Raw genomic sequence first — 23,897 nt, forward strand, 5'->3', positions numbered from 1 at the left:
GCCACGGTATTCTTTTTTTTACATTTACTGGGAAAGAAACGGCATCAGTAGGCCAAAAGGAGCATTTCCTGTGTAAAGAAAGGGGCAAAATTCCTGTGTCCTCTGGGATAAAATTTCATTTTTGTCTGAATAGGACATCTGTCGTAGGAATTTCTCATTTGAATACATGCCAGCAATAAAGAAGGAAAGAATGTTGCTTGCACAGGTAAAAGGAACAAGAGTCATGGATGCCTTCAGGGTCCCAGAACTGAGCACTGTACGTAACACACCCTCCACATGCTCAAAAGGAAGATGGCAAAAAAAAAACACTAGAAGTATCCCTCCTCCTCCAGCTCTTCTCTGATGCCCGCTTGCCCAGCCCCACGCAGCTCCCGTGGCTGTGCAGGAGCCGTGATGCCAGCAGCCAAAAGCGCTTCAGCGGCTGGACGTCGGCGCCGAGCTGCTCCTTTCCTTTGCAGACCCTGCATCCCAGTGGCCTCCTGGAAAAGTGCAGGGAGCATCAGCCTCGGGCCCTGCCCTCCAGCAGCCCAGGGAGAGGAGCCTTCCCCGGGCAGTGGGCGTCTGTCCCAGGAGCAAGGCGCCGGCCGGACCCCGTCTGAGCTAACAGGCTCAGCTGCTACTAGCAACTGAAAGAAGTTGTCCTCTCCTTGGCAGACCTGGTGACCACCACTGCCTCTGGCTCTTCCCCTCTGGAGAGGCTGGGAGGGGAGGCCCAGGGCGTGTGAGACCCGAGGAACATTTACCAGCCGGTGCTGTGAGACCAGCTGCCTTCGAGGAAGCCAGCCCGAGGTGGCTGAGGCAGCCCCGTGACACGGAGATGTGGCTCTGAGTGGGCTGAGTGCCCACGGGTTCTCACCTGTGGTTATCAGGGACTTGGTGTGCTCACCCAACCCACAGCCCTGCAGCAGCCTTTTCTGCAGACAGCAGCTAAAAGGTGGAAAAAATGGCTCTTGCTACTGGTCCCTTTAATGGCTTGTGTTTTGCTGGAGCAGATGGAAATGCTGTTATCTAGAAGGACAGGCTGGCTGGCAACTGAAGCTGGCTGCTGCTAGCCCACATCCCCTCAAGGTGTTTCCCCATGGGGCCAACTGCACCTGCAGGCTGACATCCCCACTCGGCCTCTGTGCGTGCGGGAGGGAGCTGAGGTTTGTGACAAATTGGAAGTGAAAATAAACAAACAAATTAATTGCATTTTGACTTTTTCTTCTTTTTCTTCTTTTTCTTCTTTTTCTTCTTTTTCCTCTTTTTCCCTTTCTCTTTCTTTTTTCTTTTTCTTTTTCTTCTTCTTCTTCTTCTTCTTTTTCTTTTTCTTTTCCTTTTCCTTTTCCTTTTCCTTTTCCTTTTCCTTTTTCTTTTTCTTTTTTCTTTTTCTCTTTCTCTTTCTCTTTCTCTTTCCCTTTCCCTTTCCCTTTCCCTTTCCCTTTCCCTTTCCCTTTCCCTTTCTCTTTCTTTTCCTCTTTTTCTTCTTCTTTTCCTCTATTAAATTAAATGAACATCCCTGAACTGCTTTCTCCTGACAGGAAATGTGGAGAGTTAACATCTTAACAGCAGGAGGGCAGAAAATCTGAACCTGACAAAAGTTGGAGGATACGAATATGATTCAATTTTTAAGAAATGTGGAAAAGTGACTTCCAGTTCTCCCACCTCTAAACTGGGGGTGGCCTTTACTTGTTTTGGAAAGATATGGAAACACAAAAAGAACAAACACAGTGTGCTTAAACACTAATGGCACGTGGAAAAGTCATAAGGAAGGGCAGGAAGAGGAGCAAAAAGAAGTCAGGAAGAATTATCATGAGTATGTGTAGACAGATAAATGCTAGGTTACTGTAAGGTGATCTCCCTAGGGCCAGTAATGACATTGATGGTGGCCTCTATGCTTCATTACCTAGAGCAAGGTGACCATAAAAGGGACATGCAATAAATTGAAAATTACCCTAATATTGCAATGACTTCTTATTGTCTTGGAGGCTTTAAGTGGTTTAAGTGGTTTGAATTACTGTATTTTTTGAGAGTTAGTACTCATATGTTCTTGGTTACAACAACCCATATTCTTCACACTGGCTGTGCTCTGTAAAGGCTTTCAGGTCTGGTTTTGCAGTTTAAGCTGGCTCACGTTGATAGCACTAGCAGCAACATTCTGGGTGATTTGTTGGCAGATTACCTTACCAGATATCTTTCTCCATGCCAACAGCTCTGAGGTCCTGTAATTTCTTGATGGTTGCCTCTTCTAATGTGAGGCAGCAAAGCTTGCTGTAATTGCAATGGTAAATGGATAAGAACGGTGACAGTGAGGGAGGGAGAATCTCTCATACAAGTATCCTCCCTATCTGCTGTTCTTGTGTGTCTGCATTGCAGGGAAATGTGTACTACTTCTGTGTATCCTAATTAGGCCTGATCATGACTAGAGTAATAACCTTGGTGCATAATTTCGTGTGGGTTTTTCTTTGTGCTGCACACAAGGAATAGCTGTATTTGAGGGAGGAGGGCAAACCACTGTCCCTGTGGTTTCTCATTCACTGATGAATGAAGTGACACTATACATGTATTCAGCCCTCCCTGTATGCCTTGATTTTTCTCTGGTACTTATGCACCCTCCACCCTCATATGCACTGCTTTGCTGCTTGTTTCTGAGATGGTCATGAGAATATACTGTCTTCTAAACAAGAATGGAAGGGAACAGTGGAGTAAACAGATAAATGGAAAATCAAATAATCAGAAGCAGTTAAAATAATTATAAAAATGGCTTCAATTTTTAAAATTGTCATTTAACATTTGGTGGAGATCAATAACTTTAAAACTGGAGTGAGGGCTACATCAAGGTGCTGCAGCATTGCTCTGGCACATATTGAGAGGCTTTTCCCCTGAAGATGGTTGGTGCTGTAGTTTATCACTGCTATATAAGATTTAGAAAGACAGCTGTGTTCCATTTGACTACACGTGTGCAAGATTTTTAATACTCAGAGGAAAACAGTCTTGAGAATATCAAATTACAGACTGGAGAAAAATCTTGCAGAGAATGGGGGAAATTGTTTTATTGTGAGGTAGAAAGGTTTCCATCCCAACCCCCAGTCTTGGCACCAGAGATGTGAAAAGAGTTAGTGAGTATTGAGAGATTCAGCCACTGCAACAAAAATAGTTTTTAGGGAACACTAAGGGTTTTACCAGACCTAGATGGGATGGAAGAGAAGTAATCATACACATGATATCAGAAAAATTAGGAGACGACACTTATTTCACTAGTCAGTTCTCTGTTCCCCCTATTGCTATGTGCAGTAAATCTGGCTTACCGAAAAGTACTCTTGCCCTTGTAAAATTCCTAGAGAATATAACTATATAAGCCATCCTGCTTCCAACACTATTGGATAGCCCACATCCAGATGTGATGGATTTTCCATCTAATACCCTCCTTTCCTGTGGAATAACTCCTCAAGTAGGAAACCCCAATGATGAGGAAGAGTTAGGTAGAAAGCATAAGTGGGAGAGATGAATATTTTTATTTGCCTGAAATCATTTTTACCAGAAGGATTGGAGAAAAGGTCAAAATATGCAAACAACTTTTTTTTTTTCTTTTTTTTTTTTTTTTTGAGAATGGGACTTTATGAATTAACTGAAGATGACGGGTCACCCAGAAGATCTGAGAGGTTAGTTTGCCTGTCCTGTAGAGGAATGAGAGGGGTGATCAATTTGTTGAAACAATGAAGTTGAATTTCTGGTCAGCACCATGTACAAACTATACAAGAACAATTTTTATACATTAGGCATAAAGACAGCAATATAATGACAAGGTGCTAAACAAGGTAATGGCTATTAACGGACAACCTTTGAGATAAATACAGTTGTAAATCCTGTTAGGTTCACAAAAATATATACAAAGCTTTTGCTGATAAGGAGGCATGCATGCTAATAGGGTCACCATTTGTCACCACAGCATGGACAAACAGCTTTGGGTCCCTGTATACTGCAGTTAAAGATTTTGTGTACAGAAATTGCTGTGACTTTATTTGTAATCTGCAGAATGAGCAGTGAGCAAAGACTGTGATTTTTCTTCTTAGTTTGGCATCAAAATGTGCACAGAATGGTGTTTTATGTCTCCCGCAGATGTGATCTCTTGTCAGTTATGTGCATGTTACTGAATCATACCAACATGTTTCACAGAAATAGCACTATGTGCTTTATTTAGCGTGTGGCTTGTTTCTGTATGCCAGAGACCTACATGAAGCTCAGTGATTCGACACAAACGTTTTCATATTTGGTCTTCGCGTTCCTGTTCATGACATTAACATTAAAGAGCCCTGTGCTGCGCTAACAACAGCAAAGAGTTGCAGAGAAAGTTGCCCGTTGCGAGGTGAATAAAGCGTACACTACCTACTGCTTCACAGGGACGCTCTGGAAATCGTAGCTCGGGAAATACGGGGGAAAAAATCACTAATTCAGTGTTTCTCAGGAGCCGGAGGTACAACGCTCGGTGAGAAAGGCTGCGGCACGGCTTCTGGGAGCTTGTGCTACCTCACTCTCTTTGAAAGCTTTTCATTTCAAGCAGGTAGCTTCTAAACGCTAGCTTTCTTCTCTGATGGGAAGAAGACCCTCTGAAGTTTAGCACTGAGTGTCTTGTCTCCCGTTATCATTAAAGGATAATTCCTAAATTACAAAGAAAAACAAAACTTTCGCTCTCTCGAGGACCGCTCGGTTCCAGGACGCGGGATTTCTGCTCCCCTCTCTCCCCAAACTCAACTCTTCCCGGAACGAGACCCCGACGGACGAAAGCAGACACCCCCACGACCCCCCAGGGGCAGAAAAGGGGCGACTTGGCGAGGGATAAAATATTGAAAAACCGCTTTATTCTCGCCCAAGAAACACAAGCCGAGCCGCCGAGCGCCGGGCGGCGGCGGGGCGGGGCGGGGCGGCCGCACCAATCAGCGCCCGCTGCGCTGCTATAAAGGGGGCGCCGCCGCCGCCGCCAGCACCGCGATCCGCGCCCGTCGCGACATGGCCGAGACCGCGCCCGCCGCAGCGCCCGCAGCCGCCGCCGCCCCGGCCCCCGCCGCCAAGGCCGCCGGCAAGAAGCCGAAGAAGGCGGCGGGCGGCTCCAAGGCGCGCAAGCCCGCGGGCCCCAGCGTCACCAAGCTGATCACCAAGGCCGTGGCCGCATCCAAGGAGCGCAAGGGGCTCTCCCTCGCCGCGCTCAAGAAGGCGCTGGCCGCCGGCGGCTACGACGTGGAGAAGAACAACAGCCGCATCAAGCTGGGGCTCAAGAGCCTCGTCGGCAAGGGCACCCTGGTGCAGACCAAGGGCATCGGTGCGTCGGGGTCGTTCCGCCTCAGCAAGAAGCCTGGTGAAGTGAAGGAGAAGGCACCCAAGAAGCGGGCGGCCGCAGCAAAACCCAAGAAGCCGGCGGCCAAGAAGCCCGCCAGCGCCGCCAAGAAGCCCAAGAAGGCAGCGGTGAAGAAGAGCCCCAAGAAAGCCAAGAAGCCGGCGGCCGCTGCCACCAAGAAAGCGGCCAAGAGCCCCAAGAAGGCGACCAAGGCTGCCAAGCCCAAAAAGGCAGTGGCAGCAAAGAGCCCGGCTAAGGCAAAGGCAGTTAAGCCCAAAGCTGCCAAGCCCAAGGCAGCCAAGCCGAAAGCAGCCAAGGCGAAGAAGGCACCCAAGAAGAAATAAGCCCCCGTGGAAGAAAACCTTCCACACTTAAACCCAACGGCTCTTTTAAGAGCCACCCAACCTTTCCTAAAAAGAGCTGAAACACTGAGATCGATTTCTTACAGACCACGGGAACGATATGTACAGAGAAGGATAACGCAGATACTGAGGACAACGTACGTTTTAGTTCGGGGACAGGCAGAGCAGGCTCGGATCAGTCGCTCTACGGACCTGAAATCCCCCTGCCGCTTAGAAACGGAGCGGCGAGGGAGTTAAAGCTCCGCAGCGGTGCTTTGAACCACCCGCACAGCGCCGGGATTGGCGGCGGCCCGGGGCTGCCGAGCTGCGCCCGTAGCGCTGCGAGCGCCGCGCGGCTCCGCCCCCGGACGGGGCGTGGGGAAAGGCGGCGGGGCCGGGAAGGGCTGCGCCCTACACTGCTGGGGCTCAGCGCTCCAGCTCCGATTAAAACTTTGTGGAACAACTGTTGCTTTTACTGACTGTAAACAATGAGATTGCAGCTCTTTTTCTGGACCTGTTGGTGGCTCTGAAAAGAGCCTTTGGGTTTCGAAGGGAAGAGCTTCCCAGGCACAGTTCTCGGTGTTCACTTGGCCTTGGCCTTGTGGCTGTCGGTCTTCTTGGGCAGCAGCACGGCCTGGATGTTGGGCAGCACCCCGCCCTGCGCGATGGTGACCTTGCCCAGCAGCTTGTTGAGCTCCTCGTCGTTGCGGATGGCCAGCTGCAGGTGGCGGGGGATGATGCGCGTCTTCTTGTTGTCGCGGGCCGCGTTGCCCGCCAGCTCCAGGATCTCGGCCGTCAGGTACTCCAGCACGGCCGCCAGGTACACCGGGGCGCCGGCGCCCACCCGCTCCGCGTAGTTGCCCTTGCGCAGCAGCCGGTGCACGCGGCCCACGGGGAACTGCAGCCCGGCCCGCGACGAGCGCGACTTGGCCTTGGCCCGCGCCTTCCCGCCTTGCTTCCCGCGCCCGGACATCGCAGCGACTGACTAATCACCAGCGGAAGACGTGGAGAAATGCCGGCAGCCTCCCAGCTCGGCCTTATATCCCTTCCCGGTAAAAGCAGCGCGATTCGATAGGCCGAGAATTAGATACAGCGAAAGCAGCCAATGGGAAGGCGGATCGAATTCTGACCAATGGAGACAACAGACGGAGAGCTATGAGGGAAGGGATACGAATCAGCCAATGGAAACAGAGGAACGAGGAACCCCTAATTTGCATACGGTTACTATATAAGAAGGGAGCACGTAGCAGACGGAAACACCTCAGCAGTTTCTGAAGAAGTGGGGAAACAGACAAACAATGCCTGAGCCGGCCAAGTCCGCTCCCGCGCCCAAGAAGGGCTCCAAGAAAGCCGTCACCAAGACGCAGAAGAAGGGCGACAAGAAAAGGCGCAAGAGCCGCAAGGAGAGCTACTCGATCTACGTGTACAAGGTGCTGAAGCAGGTGCACCCCGACACGGGCATCTCGTCCAAGGCCATGGGCATCATGAACTCCTTCGTCAACGACATCTTCGAGCGCATCGCCGGCGAGGCGTCGCGCCTGGCGCACTACAACAAGCGCTCGACCATCACGTCGCGGGAGATCCAGACGGCCGTGCGGCTGCTGCTGCCTGGCGAGCTGGCCAAGCACGCCGTGTCCGAGGGCACCAAGGCGGTCACCAAGTACACCAGTTCCAAGTAGAGCGCCGCGGATCCTGTTTTTAACCCAAAGGCTCTTTTAAGAGCCACCCACCTTTTCAATAAAAGAGCTGAGGCAGCAGTGGTGGCTTGCAAATATATATATATTTTTTTTCTTTAGACATTGCCTAGTTGCAGATAGGTATAAGTTGCAAACATACCATAGTACCTTTAACGCACTCCTAAATGTGCACGGAAGTCCACTTGTTTCTTGTGTTTAGTTTGAGACAGACAATAACGAAGGATCATCGGTGTTCCTATTGGTGCCTGCACTAAGTGTTCTGGAGAGGAGACACTTGCTTCCTGCCCCCCTCCTCCCTTCTCATCCCCTCCTACCAGACGTTCACATAAGGGGCAAGACGGCTAAAGAGGAGCGTTTAATCTTGCTTACAGCAGGCAAGAGGCTAATCTGTGGACGACTTCGGCGTTTGCGTAGACCTAGGCGAACAGGAAAGCAATTTGGGCTGCTTCACTGCGCTGTTGCCCCCCGAGGACGGTGTACCCTGCGGTCTGCTCCTGCGCTCCCTGCCATTACTCTGCGCTCCCCCGCAATGGGGGAGCTCCACCGCACTGAAGAGCCCGGGGCAGCGGAGGGGGCGGGCGGGCGGGCGGCACTGGCGAGCCCCGCCGCAGTCCGACCTGAGTGAGAACTGAGCGGAGCCTCCCGGCAGGCGGCCCCGACACGGCTCTGGGAGGGGGCGGGGCCTGGCGGCGTTATCCGGCTCGGAGCGCGGCCCCGTTTCCCCGCGGGGAGCTGGGCCTTAAGGCGGGGGGCGCAGCAGCTAGGAGGCGTTCGCGGTGCCAGAACGGCCGCCGCGGGCTAAGCCTAGGAGGGCTGTGTTATGGCCCTAAATCGGCAGAGGTCGATGAAAGAGTAGAAACAGCGACCTCGAGAGAGAAACGGAGGCCGCGTCTGCCGGCAGCGCCAGCCTCCACGCCCGCCACGCCGCTACTCGTGGGGGAGGCTCCCGCATTGCTCCTTGGGCAGCACGGCAGCCGGTGCCTAAAAGCTGCGGAGGACCGGCCCGCCCGCGGAAAGGAGGGGAGCGCTCAAGCACGGGGCTGGCCGCGGCGGACGGGGTCAGGCGCTGCCGGCTCCGGCTGCCGAGGGGCGGGGCAGGCGGGCGGGCTTCCCGGCCCCGAAGCGCGGGCTTTTCGAGCGCCCGCCTCGGCCAATGGCAGGCGGCCTCCCGCGGGCGGCCAATGGGCGGGGGCCCTCGGCTATAAATGCCGCCGCCGCCGCGCTCTCGCCACTGCTCGGTGGCGGGGGCTGAGAGAGGGTGGAGGTGACTGCTAGGCGATGGCGCGCACGAAGCAGACGGCGCGTAAGTCGACGGGCGGGAAGGCGCCCCGCAAGCAGCTGGCCACCAAGGCGGCCCGCAAGAGCGCGCCGGCCACGGGCGGCGTGAAGAAGCCGCACCGCTACCGGCCCGGCACGGTGGCGCTGCGCGAGATCCGCCGCTACCAGAAGTCGACGGAGCTGCTGATCCGCAAGCTGCCCTTCCAGCGGCTGGTGCGCGAGATCGCGCAGGACTTCAAGACCGACCTGCGCTTCCAGAGCTCGGCCGTGATGGCGCTGCAGGAGGCGAGCGAGGCCTACCTGGTGGGGCTCTTCGAGGACACCAACCTGTGCGCCATCCACGCCAAGCGCGTCACCATCATGCCCAAGGACATCCAGCTCGCCCGCCGCATCCGCGGGGAGCGCGCCTGAGGCTCCTGACCCAGCCCTTTGCGCCTCCTCTGTTCTCAGCAGAGGAGGCTGCACTCAGACCCAAAGGCTCTTTTAAGAGCCACTCCATGCTCAAAAAAGGCTGTTATTACTTACGTTTAATGGTGATGTTATATTAAATCCTAAGTCTCTCAAAACTCATGAGAAACGATTTATTTAATTATAATACATATTATAAACGATAGATGCTTCCATACCAAAAGCGTTTCAACATTAGACAAACTAGATATATCATATAGATCACTGTGTGTAAATTCTAGGAAAAATAGATGTGGTAGTATTAGTACATGTAGTCATTATCTACCCTATGAACATGGTAATTAGCAAAACCATTAGACTGTGCCTGAGGCTCCTGCCATGCCACCACCAAACCCAAAGGTCCCTTTTAAGAGCCACTCCACGCACAACAAAAAGAGCTGTTGACAGTGTAATGGTTCTGATAATTACTCTTAACATGGTAATTAGTAACTATCATATCTTTTTTTTTTTCCCTTACAAATCCCAAAAATCTAGCTAGGTTATGCCTGATTAGAACATATTTTGGAAAGCTTTTAGCATGCAGGCTCCTAGTATCCATAATGTATACTATAATTGATCTGTGAGGAAATTAATTTTTCATGCGTTTTGAGGGACTTAGGATTTAATATAACATCACCATTAAACGTAAGTAATAACAGCCTTTTTTGAGCATGGAGTGGCTCTTAAAAGAGCCTTTGGGTCTGAGTGCAGCCTCCTCTGCTGAGAACAGAGGAGGCGCAAAGGGCTGGGTCAGGAGCCTCAGGCGCGCTCCCCGCGGATGCGGCGGGCGAGCTGGATGTCCTTGGGCATGATGGTGACGCGCTTGGCGTGGATGGCGCACAGGTTGGTGTCCTCGAAGAGCCCCACCAGGTAGGCCTCGCTCGCCTCCTGCAGCGCCATCACGGCCGAGCTCTGGAAGCGCAGGTCGGTCTTGAAGTCCTGCGCGATCTCGCGCACCAGCCGCTGGAAGGGCAGCTTGCGGATCAGCAGCTCCGTCGACTTCTGGTAGCGGCGGATCTCGCGCAGCGCCACCGTGCCGGGCCGGTAGCGGTGTGGCTTCTTCACGCCGCCCGTGGCCGGCGCGCTCTTGCGGGCCGCCTTGGTGGCCAGCTGCTTGCGGGGCGCCTTCCCGCCCGTCGACTTACGCGCCGTCTGCTTCGTGCGCGCCATCGCCTAACAGTCACCTCCACCCTCTCTCAGCCCCCGGCACCGAGCAGTGGCGAGAGCGCGGCGGCGGCGGCATTTATAGCCGAGGGCCCCCGCCCATTGGCCGCCCGCGGGAGGCCGCCTGCCATTGGCCGAGGCGAGCGCTCGAAAAGCCCGCGCTTCGGGGCCGGGAAGCCCGCCCGCCTGCCCCGCCCCCCGGCAGCCGGAGCCGGCAGCGCCTGACCCCGCCCTCCGCGGCCAGCCCCGTGCTTGAGCGCTCCGCTCCTTTCCGTGGGCGGGCCGGTCCTCCGCAGCTTTTAGGCACCGGCTGCCGTGCTGCCCAAGGAGCAATGCGGGAGCCTCCCCCACGAGTAGCGGCGTGGCGGGCGTGGAGGCTGGCGCTGCCGGCAGACGCGGATACTGGGGACGAGAGCAGCACGGCACCGCCGCCCGTGAGATCGCTGTTCCTGCTCTTTCACCGACCGCTGCCCGTTCAGGGCCATAACAAGACCCTCCCAGGTGTAGTTCGCGGAACTAGGCGCAGTTCCGCCACCGGGAACGCTTCCTGGCTGCAGCCCCCGCACAGCCGCGCGCCCCCTCCCCCCCGCCTTAAGGCCCAGCTCCCCGAGGGCAAACGGGGCCGCGCTCCGAGCCGCCCAACGCCGCCAGGGCCCGCCCCCTCCCAGAGCCGTGTCGGGGCCGCCTGCCGGGAGGCTCCGCGCAGTTCTCACTCAGGTCGGACTGCGGCGGGGCTCCCTAGCGCCGCCCGCCCGCCCCCTCCACTGCCCCGGGTGCCTCAGAGCGGTGATTTCCACTGCGGGGGAGCGCAGAGAAACGACCGGGAGCGCAGGAGCAGACCGCAGGGTACAGCGTGCTTGGGGGGGGTACTTGCGATGCAGTGCGGCACGGGAGCATCAGACCGCTAAAATCGAACGGGTTGCTTTCCAGCTCGCCCCCAACAACGCTAACGGTGAGGCTGTCCGCCCCGCGAGCCTTTTGTCTGCTGTGAACACAGGGGAAGATTAAACCCTTTGTGCTTCACGAGGTATTAGTCCTCATAAAGATTCCATGAAGGAAATCAATACTCCCTCTCCAAAACACCTGCAGTTATGGTACCCCTGGGAACATCAACGAACCGTAGTTATCTGACCATCTCTAACGAGTCACGAGAAGTGGTCTTGTTTATAAATTCCATGTGTGAAACATGCACTACTATATTTTCAACTTATGCGTTACTACAAATTGGTATTGTCTGAAAAAAAAAAGATATTACCAAGCCATTGCCTACTACCTCAGCTCTTTTTATTGAAAACGTGGGTGGCTCTTAAAAGAGCCTTTGGGTTAAAAACAGGATCCGCGGTGCTCTACTTGGAGCTGGTGTACTTGGTGACTGCCTTGGTGCCCTCGGACACGGCGTGCTTGGCCAGCTCGCCGGGCAGCAGCAGCCGCACGGCCGTCTGGATCTCCCGCGACGTGATGGTCGAGCGCTTGTTGTAGTGCGCCAGGCGCGACGCCTCGCCGGCGATGCGCTCGAAGATGTCGTTGACGAAGGAGTTCATGATGCCCATGGCCTTGGACGAGATGCCCGTGTCGGGGTGCACCTGCTTCAGCACCTTGTACACGTAGATCGAGTAGCTCTCCTTGCGGCTCTTGCGCCTTTTCTTGTCGCCCTTCTTCTGCGTCTTGGTGACGGCTTTCTTGGAGCCCTTCTTGGGCGCGGGCGCAGACTTGGCCGGCTCAGGCATGGCGATCACCGTCTCACAGCAAACAGCACCGCTTACCGTTTCTGCTCGCAGCAGCGCAGTGCCGCACCCGCCCGTCGCAGCCGCTCTTATAGGGGCGCGATGCAGAGCAGCGGCTCCACCGCTCCGCGCCGCCATTGGCTGGAAGTTTGGCTTTGTGTCGTCACCGAACGCCAGACTTCGGCATTGGGCGCCTTTGGATCCGCGCTGCCATTGGCTGCTGGCGTTCTGCCGCCCTCGCAGCCAATCAGCGCTGCCGCCCGCGGTCCGCCCGAGCCGAATATAAGGCGGTGGGGGCGGCCCCGGGCAGGTCGCTGCGTGCGGTGTTTGCTGGAGTCGCTGCGATGTCTGGGCGCGGGAAGCAGGGCGGGAAGGCGCGGGCCAAGGCCAAGTCGCGCTCGTCGCGGGCCGGGCTGCAGTTCCCCGTGGGCCGCGTGCACCGGCTGCTGCGCAAGGGCAACTACGCGGAGCGGGTGGGCGCCGGCGCCCCGGTGTACCTGGCGGCCGTGCTGGAGTACCTGACGGCCGAGATCCTGGAGCTGGCGGGCAACGCGGCCCGCGACAACAAGAAGACGCGCATCATCCCCCGCCACCTGCAGCTGGCCATCCGCAACGACGAGGAGCTCAACAAGCTGCTGGGCAAGGTCACCATCGCGCAGGGCGGGGTGCTGCCCAACATCCAGGCCGTGCTGCTGCCCAAGAAGACCGACAGCCACAAGGCCAAGGCCAAGTGAACACTGAGAACCGTGCCTGGGAAGCTCTTCCCATCGAAACCCAAAGGCTCTTTTAAGAGCCACCCACGAAATCATAAAAGAGCTGGATTATTTTGTGTGTTTGTTACTACTTAAAGAAATAACAATTTTTACTTCAATGGAATTGCTTTTCTGTTTTCCTGTTACCACACATGTAATTTCATCAGAGCTAAAAAAAATTGGTGACACATGAACATTATTTCATCTTCTGCTCTCATTTCTTTCTCTAGTACTTGCATATGTCAATGAGCAAGGGAAAGCAGTAATGGCTGCTATACTATTGTAGAACAAGATATAGGAATGGAGTCCTCTGTAAAAAAAAAAAAAAGCTTTCCCCATTCTTGCAGTGATAATTGAAGTAGCATCAAGAAATGCTCATATTTGTATCTTCATGGAAAAACCATGCGCATTAGTGTGAGTTGTCTTAATGTAAGTTATTTACCAGATTTTACCATATTTTATTATGTTAATGTTGAGCAAAGTATTTCAGCTCCTTTAGAGAATGTGTGGGTGGCTCTTAAAAGAGCCGTTGGGTTTAAGTGCGGATGAAGAGTTTTCTTCCATGGGGGCTTACTTCTTCTTGGGTGCCGCCTTCTTTGCCTTGGCTGCTTTCGGCTTGGCAGCCTTGGGTTTGGCAGCTTTGGGCTTAACTGCCTTTGCCTTGGCCGGGCTCTTTGCTGCCACTGCCTTTTTGGGCTTGGCAGCCTTGGTTGCCTTCTTGGGGCTCTTGGCTGCTTTCTTGGTGGCAGTGGCCGCCGGCTTCTTGGCTTTCTTGGGGCTCTTCTTCACAGCCGCCTTCTTGGGCTTCTTGGCGGCGCTGGCGGGCTTCTTGGCCGCCGGCTTCTTGGGCTTGGCCGCGGCCGCCCGCTTCTTGGGCGCCTTCTCCTTCACCTCGCCGGGCTTCTTGCTGAGGCGGAAGGAGCCGGAGGCGCCGGTGCCCTTGGTCTGCACCAGGGTGCCCTTGCCGACGAGGCTCTTGAGCCCCAGCTTGATGCGGCTGTTGTTCTTCTCCACGTCGTAGCCGCCGGCGGCCAGCGCCTTCTTGAGCGCGGCGAGGGAGAGCCCCTTGCGCTCCTTGGAGGCGGCCACGGCCTTGGTGATCAGCTCGGTGACGCTGGGGCCCGCGGGCTTGCGCGCCTTGGAGCCGCCCGCCGCCTTCTTCGGCTTCTTGCCGGCGGCCTTGGCGGCGGGGGCCGGGGCGGCGGCGGGCGCCGCCTCGGCAGCGGGAGCGGGCGCGGTCTCGGACATGTCGGCGCGGCGCAGAGCGGGGCGCAGCGGCTGCCGGCGGGCGGCGGGGCCCTTATTTATGGGAGCGCAGCGGGCGCTGATTGGTGCGGCTGCAGAGCCCGCCCCGCCCCGCCGCCCGGCGCGCTGCCTCTCCGCTTGTGTTTCTTCCTCCTCGAAAAAGTGTGTTTTTCGTAAAAATTCGTCACCGCGGCACCCCGTTTCTTCACAGCGGTGCTGGGGACAGAATGTAGTTTTGTCCTGTGGTTTTTCTTTCTCCTCAGGGTTAAAATGGTTTTCGTGCGAGGCTGGAATCCTTGAGTTTGGGGTTTGCACGCAGAGCCGGACAGTAAGATTTTTATTTTTACTTCTGAATTACAACTCTGCTTCTGACAGCACTGCCACACTGGCAGCGAATTCGTGTTCTTGAGACGGTTTTTCATCAGGGTAGTCTAAAATGGAGGTATTCCCAAGTCATTTTCATCGCTTAAATTAGCTTTGAAAAGAAGCAAGTAACACAAAGTAGCCTCTGAGCTCTGAAACTGGGTTATGAGTTATTTCCCGTAATACGGCTTCATCTCTTAAAAATAATGAAACCTTCGGGCATACTGCCCTATATAGCTTTACACAGGACTTATAAAAAGTAAAAGAAAGATGTCTTTCACCAGAAATGTTTACATTAAAACCATGTCTTTTCAATTAGCTGGTGTTTTCAACATCTTATAAGAAGATAGAGAACTTTTTCCTCTGTTTCCTTTATTTTTCTGCATTCTTGTATTAACCTTTTGCTTAATTATATTTCTGTTTCTTTCTCCAAAAGAGTTCTTTTCATTAAGTAAGATAGGCACATTTGTTCATATTTTCAGATTTTAAGACCAAATATTTATTTTTGTGCTTATCTTTGTACTGTACTGCAGGGCACTTTGTCAGACAAATAGAGCACTTGAGCAAAAAATAATCAAAGTGTGATGTGCATGTTTTCCCTGTGAAAAACAAATAATAAAATGTAACCAGGTTAGACTGCAGGAAGTTCTTTAATTATGATTTAAATCCACTGGCTTAATCAATTATCTCCTGAGTACTATTGCGGTAAATTAGAGCAGGGGATTAAAGGAAACCATTAAGAGGAAATTCTACAATACAACAATAGTTCACTATTTCTCATGAAAATGTCTTTTTTTTTTTTGCCTTTTTTTTTTTCATTAAATTTCAGGTCAAGAATGCTGTTAAATAACCTGTGAGAATTTTATTTTGCATATAAGTGCATCTTTCTAAATTGAATTTCAATATGGTACAGTATTTGCTAAGTTTTGTAAATACAACCAATACATTTCTCAATTCATATGCATGTACCTGCTGTCTCCTCTCCTTAGCACACTTCTTTACTCTAGAAGATCATGTGTGGAACTCTAAAGTCATAATTAGTGTTATGAGTCTTAATAATGTCCAGGTTATAATGAGAGATATGTTTCTGTTGGCATGTCTTCTATATCATACTAATTTTAATGTACAAGTTATTATTATAATCCTGTATTTCATTTGTCCACAAATACATGAAACACAGCAAATATGTAAAGCATAGCCACAAATCTTCCATCTTACAGCATATATTACTTTTTTTTTATCTGCACATAAACATTAAAGCAAGGATCAAGATGGCCAGTGCCATAGTTCATGAGACTTGTAGAAGCAGGATCCAAATAGGACCCATCCAGACAGAATCTGTTCAGAGGCTACTGGATGAACCCTCATGAAAACAGAAAATAACCACGACTTTGCTTTCCAGTTATTAACTGCTGTTGCAGAAGAGATCATAAACACAACTAAGGTGAGAAGACAGGATGCAGCAGCAGGCTTTTGTCTTGCTCTGAGGCTTCACACAAGATGGAATAACATACAACCACAGCACAGATTTTCCTGCTCTCAGCACTGGTCCTGCTGCCAGCATGCTTTTTTTTTTTTCGCTTTTTTTTTTTTTTTTTTTGTAGGTCATTGAGGAAACTGCTTAAACAAAGAAATGAGGCCATAGCAGCTTTTGGAAAATTCTTCTCTTGACTTGCTCAGGTTGCTGAGGCAGAACATTTTTCATTCCTATTATCACGAATTTCCCTTCCCTTGTTACAAGGTCAGAGAGTGGCAAAACATGCACACACACATACATGAAAAGGAGCTCATGTTTTGAACTGGCAGATGAGAAAAAACAGGGTGGCGGGGGTGGGGTGGTAGCGGGTGTGGTTTCTTTTTCCAAGCCAGGAGTCTGTGATGTGGGATAAACTGAATATGTATAAAATGAATTTTTTAGGATGGGCTGGATAGAGGAGTTACTTGTTTAGAAACATGCAGTACAATGTGGGAAAGAATAGGAGACCTTAGTAAATCATTTGATATTATGAAAATGCAGTCATCTGACTTTCTTCACTTCTTTCAATAATATTATGTCACACAGACATTCTTGTGGATTGGGGCAATAGAGGGGACAGTTTAAAGATATTGTTAGTGGTGCTGATTTACTGTGACTCAGGTGTAGCCAGTGTGAGAAACTGCCAAGAGATGTGGTAGCATTCTAGAGTGGCTTTTGTCTACAAAAGACAGAATGGCATTACTTGCAAAAGTATAGCAACAACAGAAGGAGATCAAGTGAATTTGGAGCTAATATCTACACTGATGCTGAATTTCATTAACACTTGTTATATGTGATTTATTTAGATTAATTCTGACTTTTGGGTAGTCCAGATATACCCAGAAAATAAATGAAGTCACAAAGTCACTCATCACAATGGAAATCTGTCAGGCTTAGGATAATTTGTGGTTCACTTTTCAGCTATGGATGTGGGATTTTATTTAAAAACTGATTTAGTGTGCTGTTCTAAATCATAATACATTTTTACATTAAAAAAACAAACAAACAAACACTTTTGCATCTCAATAGGAAAGAGTTACTATTGCATACTGCTCAGTGTCTGGGACTGATTCTTCCCCATAATAAAAGGATTTTATTATTCATAGAGTTTTAAAATTCCCAGATAGATCAGTATTATCTTTACATAAGAAAATGATAGGCAGAGGCAGAAAGTTTGCCGTTATCTAGTTAAAGAGATCTATACAGCCTTTACCATTTTCATTAAAATGAACTCTCTGTGAAATTATTCAGATTTCCAACATTCAGCTTTAGGTTGATGCAAAGCAAAAGAGAAATAGCTCCTGGATCATTCCAGGCCATTGATTGAATCATCGAACAGCTTGCATTGGAAGGGACCTTAAAAATCATCTAGTTCCAACCCCTCTGCAATGGGCGGGGATGCCACCCACTAGATCAGATTGCCCGGGGCCTCATCCAGCCTGGTCTTCAGCATTTCCAAGGATGCAGCACCCACAACTTCTCTGGGCAACCTGTTCCAGTGCCTTACCACCTTCTGAGAGAAGTATTTCCTCCTAACGTCTAATCTAAATCTCCCCTCTTTTAGTTCAAAACAATTCCTCCTTGTCCTGTCATTATCTGCCTGAGCAAAAAGTCGCTCTCCATCTTTTTTATAAGCCTCCTTGAAGTACTGAAAGGCTGCAGTGTGGTCACCCTGGAGCCTTCTCTTCTTCAGGCTGAACATCTCCAGATGCTCTCAATCTTGTCCAGGTAGTATATCCATGAAACCACAAGATGGTTTGCCCACTTTGTCTAACTAGAAACAAGATAACTAATTAAAAAAAAAAAAAAAAGTTTTCAAGCAGGGCTATCAGTCAACCCTCAAAAGATAGAGTTGCTGTTGGCCAATTTCTATCTCACCGCTTCCTTTGAAATTAAAGAGGTGTCAGCATAGCTATCTAACATCAGCCAATTGCTTCTTATAGTTACATATCATTTGATGAATTACTTTGGAAAGAGCCTGAAGAATACACTAGCAAGACACAAAAGGTGGAATAGCTGAAGATTTTGTGGCAATTGTTGATTTAACTTTTTTTTTTTTTTTTTCTCCAAAATGGGCATACAGCTTATTTTCTCACAATTAATATAAAAGTTGAATTTTATAAAACTTGTTATGAACTATTAAGTAATATATATATATATATATTTCCATTTATAAATTCTATTCTACACCCTAAAGTTTTCCCTCTTGACTTCATTGCTACCTCCATATAAACTTCAATTCCAGGTAATTGGCTCTGCACTATCAACATCGTTATACTCTCCCTGCCCCCCAAAAAACTGCATTTTAAGGAAAGACTAAAAGCAAGTGTGGAAATTGACAGAAGTTGCATGTGGGGAAGATGACTGTTAAAAAAAAATAGTAGCATGGAACAAAAGTAGTATGGAACTTGAGCTACTGACAAGCTAAAAATTTGAAAATAAATAAAATAAAATTAGAAATATAGGAAGAAACAGTGGAGACTAGAGAAGTAGAGAATAGGCTAACAAGGCGTGTCTGTGTAATAAATGGCTCAGTCTTCAAAATAGGACTATAATCAAAGTTTACAATTTATTAAAGGAATAGAGGTAAGCAAACAGCGCTGGGTGCACCGGGAGTCTCTGCTCCAAGACGTACACCAGTTACATCAAGCAGCTGATTTTTATGCTCCTAGGCTAATACATATTCATTACTACTTCTAAAAAAAAAACAGGGTTATTATAATTGGTTTCCGGAATCCAAACCCTCCTACTGGAGCATGCGTATCAGTCTCCGGTGGTCTCTCTAGCGATCTCTAGGGATCTCTCGTGCTGAAGGCTCATAGTCTTCCTCCCTCTTGTCCTTCTCCTTTGTCCAACGTGGCTGTACGTCAGAGACTTGTGCAATGTCCCCTGCAAGCTTTGTCTTTTAGTTGTTCTTCAGCTCTCCCCGTCTTCTTAATCTCCTGGCCAGATATCAGAGACTTGCATAGTGTCCCATGCAATAGTCATAATAGTTAGCAGTTATTCTGAAACCCCCAGATATCAGAGACTTCAAGGAAAAGCCTACAAATACATTTCCCTTCAAGCTCTCTATTGACATGAATTGCTAAAACATTCCTTTGCAAGATACAAGAATTATATACATTAACCACTCTGTTTTTCTTAGACTTGTGGTTATACAAGGGTATGTAAGACAGAAGGTCACATTCATCATACCATGCGGCCCTAGCATTGTTCCATACTGACACGAATCAGAAGAACATATCTCACATCTGCAAGAATAGGAAGTGAAAGCATTGTATATTTTCCAAGAAAAAATTGAATAAATGTGTAGTTTTTGCTAGATTCCAAGCTCCAAATTAAGGCATAATTTCAAGAATCAGTTCAGCTCAGTCAATCAATATAAAGTTTCATTTCAATGTGATATAAATACAAAATGAAATATGAAAATGAAATGAAAAAATACAATATGAAAATACTACTGTTCTGGATTACTTTATATGTGTATACCAATGATTTCTAAAAAAGTTTAATTTTACTGATAAGAAGTGCAGATTCAAGTAGAAAGTAGCCATTCATCATTTTTCTTTTCCATTTACCTTATTCCTTTAATAAGCTGGGAGTGTCACAGGAGACACAGCGTATGACATGTTTGGAAAATGTATTCAGCAGTTTGGAAACCTGTAGGATGCGTAGAATGGAAACTGTGTACCATTGATATTGAAATTGAATATTTGTAGTCATTCAGGCAAACATTCAAGATCTTTTTGGCAAATGTGAACATGTGAAAAATCACTTCACAATGGCACATTAACTTGACTGTTTCTTTGTTGCAGCACATGTCGCGTGTGTCATCCAACATCTTCCAGTGCTGCATGTTTGGACCACTGCTGTCTGTCCTGTCCATGGTGAAACAGCAGCTCCTTTCCACTTCAGCTTTATTCTGGAGAAGGAGGAGGCATTCTCCTAGGCTGTCCACTCCACAAACAGCCTCATTAAAATGCTGGTTTACCCAGCCAAGTCTTTACTTGCAATTCAAGGCTTTGAGAACAAAATATTAGTTTTGACTTCTAACCGGCACCTGCAGCAGTATGGGTATAGGTTTTGTCAGGGTGAAATAAGAAATGACAGGTGTGTAGCAGTACACCTTGTTGCAGAACTCTAAAGTCCTGTATGGTTTCCTACATCAGTAAGCAGCGTGGGCAGACGTGGGGTGGTTGAGCTGCTTCCTAATTGCCTGGTGCCTTGGCTCAGGAGAAAATCTTTGATCAGTTCTGGAAAGAAGTACTACACAGATGGGAAGAGTGCCACCAGCTGCAGTACTTCAGGAGGAGGAAGACATTTGTGCCACCCTTCCCCCTTGTAGCTTGTGGTATATGAGCAGCAGAGGACTGCAAGATCACAGAGGACTGCACTGAGAACACAGATGAGATGCTGAAAAGTTGGTATTCATGGCTCCTTCCCAGACTTTTTGAGGTTGGGAAAACTATGCATTTCAGGAGCTGGTAGTCCTTTCCTTCTTGGTGATACCCAGGGAATTATAGAGGTGTGAGGTTTTTTTTGGTGTTGTTCGTATTCCTCCTATAAGCTTTTTCACTTGGTTCGTCCAGCTCCTATCTGCTGTTTCCTCCTTCCCCCTCATAAATAAACAAACAAACAAGTGTTATGGGCCTTGCAGAGCATTCTAGAAACTTCCCTGGCAAGATTTCTCTACATGCAGCCCAGTATTCACAGGATGAGCCTTGGTACCAGCAAAATCACTTGGATATTCCAATTTTTGGTGATGCTTTCCTAACATGGCTTATGGGTCCTTACCCTGGCTGCTTCACCTGTCAGTAGGACTTATGCGTAGGAATGTGTGGGTGACCAGAAGTAAGCTCTTCCCTGTAGGATGCTGCCAACTATCTCCTGGGCATATGGGCACCTGAGGTAGGTGGTCAGTGCTGCTCAGCTTTGGTTCACAGGTTCCCTGGGGTTTTGGTCTCTCCTTAAACTATTCAACCACTTACATCACTGTGTCACCTCTGCCACTGTCCATCTCCTTTGTCCATTCTTTTCTTGCTGTAGGTCTACCCCTGTGTGCTTGACTGCACACAGACAACTGAGGCAGGATGGGGAGGGTGATACCTATTTTTTGTTCAGTTGGGCAAAGGAATGATAAGAATATCTTCTCTGGTGCTTAATATCTGCTACAAGCTTCACCTATCTAGGCCAACCACACTGACGTTCAGCACATTTCTTGGCTGAGTTGCTATAGTTCAAAACCTCAATCCAGGGATTCAAAGTAGGCACATTTGGTGAGGTAAGGAGGAGGTGGATGTTACATATTTAATAATGTCAGGCTTTGCTTGTATACTGTAGAGAAGAAATGGTTCTTCTCTGGGAGGAGGAGTGCTGGTGTGTAGCAGATTGCTGGAGACAAGAGAAACAAAGAGCAGGAGGCACCTTCAGATGGGTGAAGTGGATGAGAGGGAGAAGAGGTGAAAGAAAGAGAAAGCAAAGACAGAACAGACTGATGGGCAGCACTGTTGACACCTATGATACTTTGCAGTCAATATTGATTCAAACAACTGTTGTGGTTTAACCCAGCCAGCAGCTAAACACCACACAGCCATTTGCTCACCCTCCCCCCTCCCTCTCTGGGATGGGGGAGAGAAACGGGAAAGTGAAGCCTGTGAGCTGAGATAAAGACAGTTTATTAAGACAGAAAAATAATACTAACAATAATAATAATAATGATAATAGTACTACTACTAATAATGTGTACGAAACAAGTGATGCACAATGCAATTGCTCAGCACCCGCTGACCGATGCCCAGCCTAACCCCTCCACCCCGGCTATCCACCCCTATATATTGTTCAGCATGACACCCTGTGGTATGGAAGACCCCTTTGGCTAGTTCGGGTCAGCTGTCCTGGGTCTGTCCCCTCCCAGCTCCTGCTGCACCCCCAGCCTGCCCACTGGCAGGACAGAAGGAGAAGCTGAAATGTCTTGGTGTAAGCAATGCTCTGCAACAACTAAAACATCTGTGTGTTATCAGCACTCTTCTCATCCTAATCCAAAACATAGCACACTACCAGCTACTAGGAAGAAAATTAACTCTGTCATAACTGAAACCAGGACAACAGCAATCCTGAATTGGGTCATTCCAAGTAGGAAATTGGTCATCTTTACAAAAATCAAAGGGAGCCTACCGTGACATTAATCCAGCAGCGGGTATCTTGAGAATCCAAGAAATCCTGGCATAAATTGCCTTCAAGTATGGCAAATGGAAAGGAGGAAAAAGGACATAGAAAAAGGAAGTATGGTTTCCTTGTGGGAACAGAATCCTGTCAAATGCAGAAGCATAAGCAGAACTGGAGTAAAATCTTCCTCTATGCAGTTAAAATGATGTACAAAGCCTTTTTGTTCTGTACTGCTGGATAAGGGTCGGATTTTCCATCCCATGGAACCAGAACCCAAAATTCTTCCAAATGTCATTCTGTGCTCAGGGAATCCACTCTTTGGTAAAACTGGAAAGCACACAAAAGGGCAGGGGAAGCACAGGCTGGTTGTGTGTCTCTGCGTGCTGTTCCTGTGGGAAAGACAGTGCTTCAAGAGAACAAAAGGGTGCTAAAACCGCTTCTTTAAAATGCGCAGATTTCTTCTTTGTCTTAAGTAAATTCCCATTTCCTTTGACATCAGGTTGGTAGACCCATGCCTGAGGAATGACTTCAGCTTCCTCTTTCTCAGCTCTCCATCTAATTTAGAACAATGTGTCTAGTAAGGCATCTAACAAACCTTGGTGACTAATGTTTTTGTTTTCTTATGCTTGTGACTGCCTGGTGAACTCCCAAAAGAAAACTGGTTTATGCTTGCTGGGATTTACTTAGTGAACCTTCTGGTGCTGATTCCAGCTGTTTTTTCCATCTCTTTCCATGGCATTTACCTTTCTCTCCCAGAAAATATGTAATACGCACCTGTGTCTATTAGGGAGAATATTTTGCAGGCAATAAATGGTAGAGAGATAATAATTGTTTGTCTGCAAAATCCAATAACAGAGTTTGAATTCAGAATCTCTTCATCTAATAAATAATAACAATAATAATAACAACAACAATAATAATAAATTTAATAATATTTAATAATAAATAAAAGTTTCTAATTTAAATATTTAATAATAAATACAAGTTTCTAAGGGTACGGGTCATATGCAAATCAAAGTGTTAAGCTATTTGGTAAAGTACTTGCTAATATCAGTGATGGTAGTCATAGTTCTGAGGAAAGGAGGAACTTTCACACTTCATCTCATGCCAGGATGTTCCTATACAGTTGTTAACTATTTGACTGTGCTCGGCCCATATTAATTGTTCTTGTGTGGCTAATGATAGCACAGAAAATTAGTGAATGATAACTCTCATGTGGAGCTCTTAATTAGGCAAAGAGTGGGTTTCCTGCATAATCTGTGCAAATGAGAATGTGTTACTGATGGATGGGAGGTAGGAAGACTCCTGAAATACTTGCCCCTAGTGTGGGTTGAGTGAAGGATTTTGCCTGATGAAGGGCATGGTGCTGGGTTGTCCTGAGTGCTGCCTGCGCATATTATCCTGTTCCACACAGGGTGAGAGGCCACTCCTTGCTGGGAGCTCTGCTAGAGCCTCCTTTCCTATGTGGAGATCCCTCCTGCTGGGCTGTCTGTGTGGAGCTTGGAGCTGCAGGTGTAGCTACCATGTGAAGCAATAGAGTGAGCATGCAGGCCTAAAACTCAAGGGAACTGAGGAGGAAACAGCTGGGGAAAATGGGGAGGAGAGGGAGCAGTGGGGGCTAGTGCTGTGCAAGCAGGTCAGTGCCCTGCTGTCACTCAGTCCTGAGCCTGATCACTGATCATCAGGCTGTCCTCTCTGAGGCTATTGTGGCTATTTGCTGTGAGGGACAGGCTCAGTAATCCAATAAGAAAGGGGTGAATGATGCTGTATGTGAGGTGGACACCACAGCACTCTGTGTCTTGACGCAGCAGAAGGAAGACCTGATGTCCTTGCCCAAGTGTGCCAGGGTCCCAGCATGGAAATCTTATCACAGTGATCTTTGAGGCTGCTGCAT

At 49.0% G+C, this 23,897-nt stretch overlaps 8 protein-coding genes across 8 annotated transcripts; 4 read left to right on the forward strand and 4 right to left on the reverse strand.

Moving 5' to 3' along the window:
* Window positions 1-4,698: 4,698 nt before the first annotated feature.
* Window positions 4,699-5,711, forward strand: LOC101790204 (histone H1.01-like). The gene has a single exon (XM_027453058.3). The coding sequence runs from the start codon at window positions 4,987-4,989 to the stop codon at window positions 5,653-5,655; it is 669 nt and encodes a 222-aa protein (XP_027308859.1). The 5' UTR covers window positions 4,699-4,986; the 3' UTR covers window positions 5,656-5,711.
* Window positions 5,712-6,111: 400 nt separating this feature from the next.
* Window positions 6,112-6,625, reverse strand: LOC101798172 (histone H2A-IV). The gene has a single exon (XM_005012173.6). The coding sequence runs from the start codon at window positions 6,623-6,625 to the stop codon at window positions 6,236-6,238; it is 390 nt and encodes a 129-aa protein (XP_005012230.2). The 3' UTR covers window positions 6,112-6,235.
* A 14-nt stretch (window positions 6,626-6,639) lies between these two features.
* On the forward strand, window positions 6,640-7,426 carry LOC101798361 (histone H2B 5). The gene has a single exon (XM_038166901.2). It carries the CDS (start codon window positions 6,951-6,953, stop codon window positions 7,329-7,331), a length of 381 nt encoding a protein of 126 aa, XP_038022829.1. The 5' UTR covers window positions 6,640-6,950; the 3' UTR covers window positions 7,332-7,426.
* A 148-nt stretch (window positions 7,427-7,574) lies between these two features.
* LOC101798542 (histone H3) lies at window positions 7,575-9,122 on the forward strand. The gene has a single exon (XM_005012175.6). The coding sequence runs from the start codon at window positions 8,628-8,630 to the stop codon at window positions 9,036-9,038; it is 411 nt and encodes a 136-aa protein (XP_005012232.1). The 5' UTR covers window positions 7,575-8,627; the 3' UTR covers window positions 9,039-9,122.
* A 535-nt stretch (window positions 9,123-9,657) lies between these two features.
* On the reverse strand, window positions 9,658-11,224 carry LOC119713363 (histone H3). Its single transcript, XM_038166409.2, has one exon. It carries the CDS (start codon window positions 10,242-10,244, stop codon window positions 9,834-9,836), a length of 411 nt encoding a protein of 136 aa, XP_038022337.1. The 5' UTR covers window positions 10,245-11,224; the 3' UTR covers window positions 9,658-9,833.
* A 276-nt stretch (window positions 11,225-11,500) lies between these two features.
* Window positions 11,501-12,271, reverse strand: LOC113843042 (histone H2B 5-like). The gene has a single exon (XM_027453122.3). The coding sequence runs from the start codon at window positions 12,098-12,100 to the stop codon at window positions 11,585-11,587; it is 516 nt and encodes a 171-aa protein (XP_027308923.1). The 5' UTR covers window positions 12,101-12,271; the 3' UTR covers window positions 11,501-11,584.
* LOC101794184 (histone H2A-IV) lies at window positions 12,265-12,913 on the forward strand. Its single transcript, XM_005012151.6, has one exon. It carries the CDS (start codon window positions 12,307-12,309, stop codon window positions 12,694-12,696), a length of 390 nt encoding a protein of 129 aa, XP_005012208.1. The 5' UTR covers window positions 12,265-12,306; the 3' UTR covers window positions 12,697-12,913.
* A 229-nt stretch (window positions 12,914-13,142) lies between these two features.
* Window positions 13,143-14,000, reverse strand: LOC101790011 (histone H1.01). The gene has a single exon (XM_027453035.3). The coding sequence runs from the start codon at window positions 13,960-13,962 to the stop codon at window positions 13,285-13,287; it is 678 nt and encodes a 225-aa protein (XP_027308836.1). The 5' UTR covers window positions 13,963-14,000; the 3' UTR covers window positions 13,143-13,284.
* Window positions 14,001-23,897: the final 9,897 nt, after the last annotated feature.

The sequence above is a fragment of the Anas platyrhynchos genome, chromosome 1 (genome assembly GCF_047663525.1).
Source record: "Anas platyrhynchos isolate ZD024472 breed Pekin duck chromosome 1, IASCAAS_PekinDuck_T2T, whole genome shotgun sequence".
Classification (NCBI taxonomy): Eukaryota; Metazoa; Chordata; class Aves; order Anseriformes; family Anatidae; genus Anas; species Anas platyrhynchos.